Here is a 1,948-nt window from a genome sequence, read left to right on the forward strand (position 1 = left end):
CCCCCTTACAGAAAAACACCAAATTTCCAGAGCCAAAGGATCAGGTATTCAGTGGCTCAGGTGACAAACCTGCTGTCAGGTTACAGATATTGTTTCCTGAAAGACCGCACCACAGTGTCAGTGGAGCCCCGGGCTGCCTGCACTGCCCTGCCCTCCTCTGGTTAGCCACACATAGTGAGTGAGAATAACCCAGCTCACCTCCAGAACCAGCGTGCACCTGGAAACATGGCTCTGAGCTTCTGGCCCATGCTGTTGTTGCTGCTGCTGACCTGTGCAGGTAAGAAGAACAGTGAGCAAGGCTGGGGAGAAGGGTGGGTGGGCGGGGGAGGGGTTTGATTGAAAGAGACTTAAGAATGTGGAGGTTAGCCAGATGTGCCAGTGCACACCTGCCATCCCAACCCTTGGGAGGCGAAAGCAGGAGGACTGCAAGTTTGCAATCACCCTGGGCTACATAGTGAGACCTCGTCTCAAAGTATACTAATAAAGTAGAAGTTAGCCAGTTAGATAACAGCTAAAGGGATAAGGAATAGAGGGGCAGAGATGATGCTCTGGGTTAGAATGAGGATGAAGAAAGCAGGCCAAGACCTCCTGCCCCTGATGAAAGGGGCTGAACTCGCCGTCCATGGCCTGACTTCCTCCTCAGATGCAGGCAGGGAAATGTGCTCAGGGGCTTCTAGGTTCCTCCCTTGTTGTGACCTCCGGCTTCTCTCTTTACAGTGACTCTAGCCCCTCCTGGGCCTCAGTCCCTGGATCATGGTCTCTCCCTCCTGAAGTCATTCCTCTCTTCTCTGGACCAGTCTCCTCAGGGTTCTCTCAGCCGCTCTCGGTTCTCTGCCTTCTTGGCCAACATTTCCTCTTCCTTTGAGCGGGGGAGGACGGGGGAGGGACCAGTGGGAGAGCCCCCACCTCTCCAGCCCCCTGCCCTCCGCCTCCATGATTTTCTAGTGACACTAAGAGGCAGCCCAGACTGGGAGCCAATGCTAGGGCTACTGGGGGATGTGCTGGCACTGCTGGGCCAGGAGCAAACTCCCCGGGACTTCTTGGTGCACCAGGCAGCTGTGCTAGGTGGACTGGTGGAGGTGCTGCTGGGAGCCTTAGTGCCTGGGGGGCCTCCTGCCCCTACACGGCCCCCGTGCACCCGCGACGGGCCCTCGGACTGTGTCCTCGCTGCTGACTGGTTGCCTTCTCTGCTGCTGCTGTTAGAGGGCACACGCTGGCAGGCCCTGGTGCAGGTGCAGCCCGGTGTGGACCTCATCAATGCCACAGGTCTCGATGGAAGGGAGCCAGGCCCCCATCTGCTGCAGGGTCTGCTGGGCTTGCTTACCCCAACAGGGGAGCTGGGCTCTGATGAGGCCCTTTGGGGTGGTCTGCTACGCACAGTGGGGGCCCCCCTCTATGCTGCTTTCCAGGAGGGGCTGCTTCGTATCACTCACTCCCTCCAGGACGAAGTCTTTTCCCTTCTGGGCCAGCCAGAGCCTGATGCCACTGGGCAGTGTCAGGGAGGTGAGCGCTGCCAGGGCTGGGGCTGGGAGGCAGCAGGGAGAGAAGGCAGGAGTTGGGCCTTCTCTTTCCCGGTCTTCTTTTCCTTCTAGGTAACCTTCGGCAGCTGCTGCTGTGGTAAGTAGCAGGGGTTGTAAGGATTCTGAGGGGTTGAGCCTGGGAAATGTGGAGGTGGAAAGCTGAAGACATCAGCCTTCAGAGCCAAGGAGAACAGTGGCGGGAGGAGCATGGCTTAGTCATTTCCAAGTGTGACTCTGGGTTGGCGTCCCAGCTCCCTTTCACTCTAGCCTTGCCTCCTTGGGAGCATCACATGCGCTTTTTCTATGCCTCAGTTTCCCCATTTGTAAAACCAGTGTGGTCCTATTAGCTAATGCAGAGCTGTCGTAAAGAATCAAATGGTTTGAGGGCTGGGAAGGTGGCTCAGTGGTAGAGCGCTTGCCTTGCATGC

General features: G+C 57.3%; 1 protein-coding gene across 1 annotated transcript in view; it reads left to right on the forward strand.

The window, feature by feature from the left end:
* The first annotated feature begins 203 nt into the window (after positions 1–203).
* The window catches only part of Strc (stereocilin), a 27,607-nt gene continuing 25,862 nt past the window's right edge, over positions 204–1,948 (forward strand). Inside the window, exons 1-3 of the mRNA XM_013009980.1 lie at positions 204–277; positions 718–1,503; positions 1,593–1,617. Of these exons, the coding sequence (XP_012865434.1) occupies positions 226–277; positions 718–1,503; positions 1,593–1,617 (863 nt within the window). The 5' untranslated portion in view covers positions 204–225. The remainder of the gene's footprint in view (positions 278–717; positions 1,504–1,592; positions 1,618–1,948) is intronic.

The sequence above is a fragment of the Dipodomys ordii genome, unplaced genomic scaffold (genome assembly GCF_000151885.1).
Source record: "Dipodomys ordii isolate 6190 unplaced genomic scaffold, Dord_2.0 Scaffold11, whole genome shotgun sequence".
NCBI classification, from domain to species: Eukaryota; Metazoa; Chordata; class Mammalia; order Rodentia; family Heteromyidae; genus Dipodomys; species Dipodomys ordii.